The 265-nt window shown below is 39.6% G+C and overlaps 1 protein-coding gene across 1 annotated transcript in view; it reads right to left on the minus strand.

The window, feature by feature from the left end:
• Window positions 1-65: 65 nt before the first annotated feature.
• CSUI_003236 (uncharacterized protein) overlaps window positions 66-265 on the minus strand; it is a gene marked incomplete at both ends in the record, with an annotated part of 7,288 nt that continues 7,088 nt past the window's right edge. The window contains one exon of the mRNA XM_068063434.1: window positions 66-259. Coding sequence (XP_067924590.1) covers window positions 66-259 — 194 coding nt within the window. The remainder of the gene's footprint in view (window positions 260-265) is intronic.

Below are 265 nucleotides of genomic sequence, written 5' to 3' on the forward strand. Positions count from 1 at the left end.
TGTATATACATGTATTTAGATGTATAAGTATGTACTCCAAGAAAGTGTTAAGTGTGTCTGTAGTTTCATTTTTTAAAGCGCGAAGAAGAGGTAGAAGAAGAACGAGAAGATGCTTGGAGACGTTGAGAATGTTGAAGATCGTCAGCTGAGAAATGCGTGGAGATATAGCCTTTGAATGATAGACCTACGAGACGCTGCCCGAGAGATAGAGGGACGGGTAAATGAAGAACTTCCAAAAGTTGATCTTCTGTATATACACCTGAAG

The sequence above is a fragment of the Cystoisospora suis genome (genome assembly GCF_002600585.1).
Source record: "Cystoisospora suis strain Wien I chromosome Unknown contig_1416, whole genome shotgun sequence".
In the NCBI taxonomy this organism is placed as follows: domain Eukaryota; phylum Apicomplexa; class Conoidasida; order Eucoccidiorida; family Sarcocystidae; genus Cystoisospora; species Cystoisospora suis.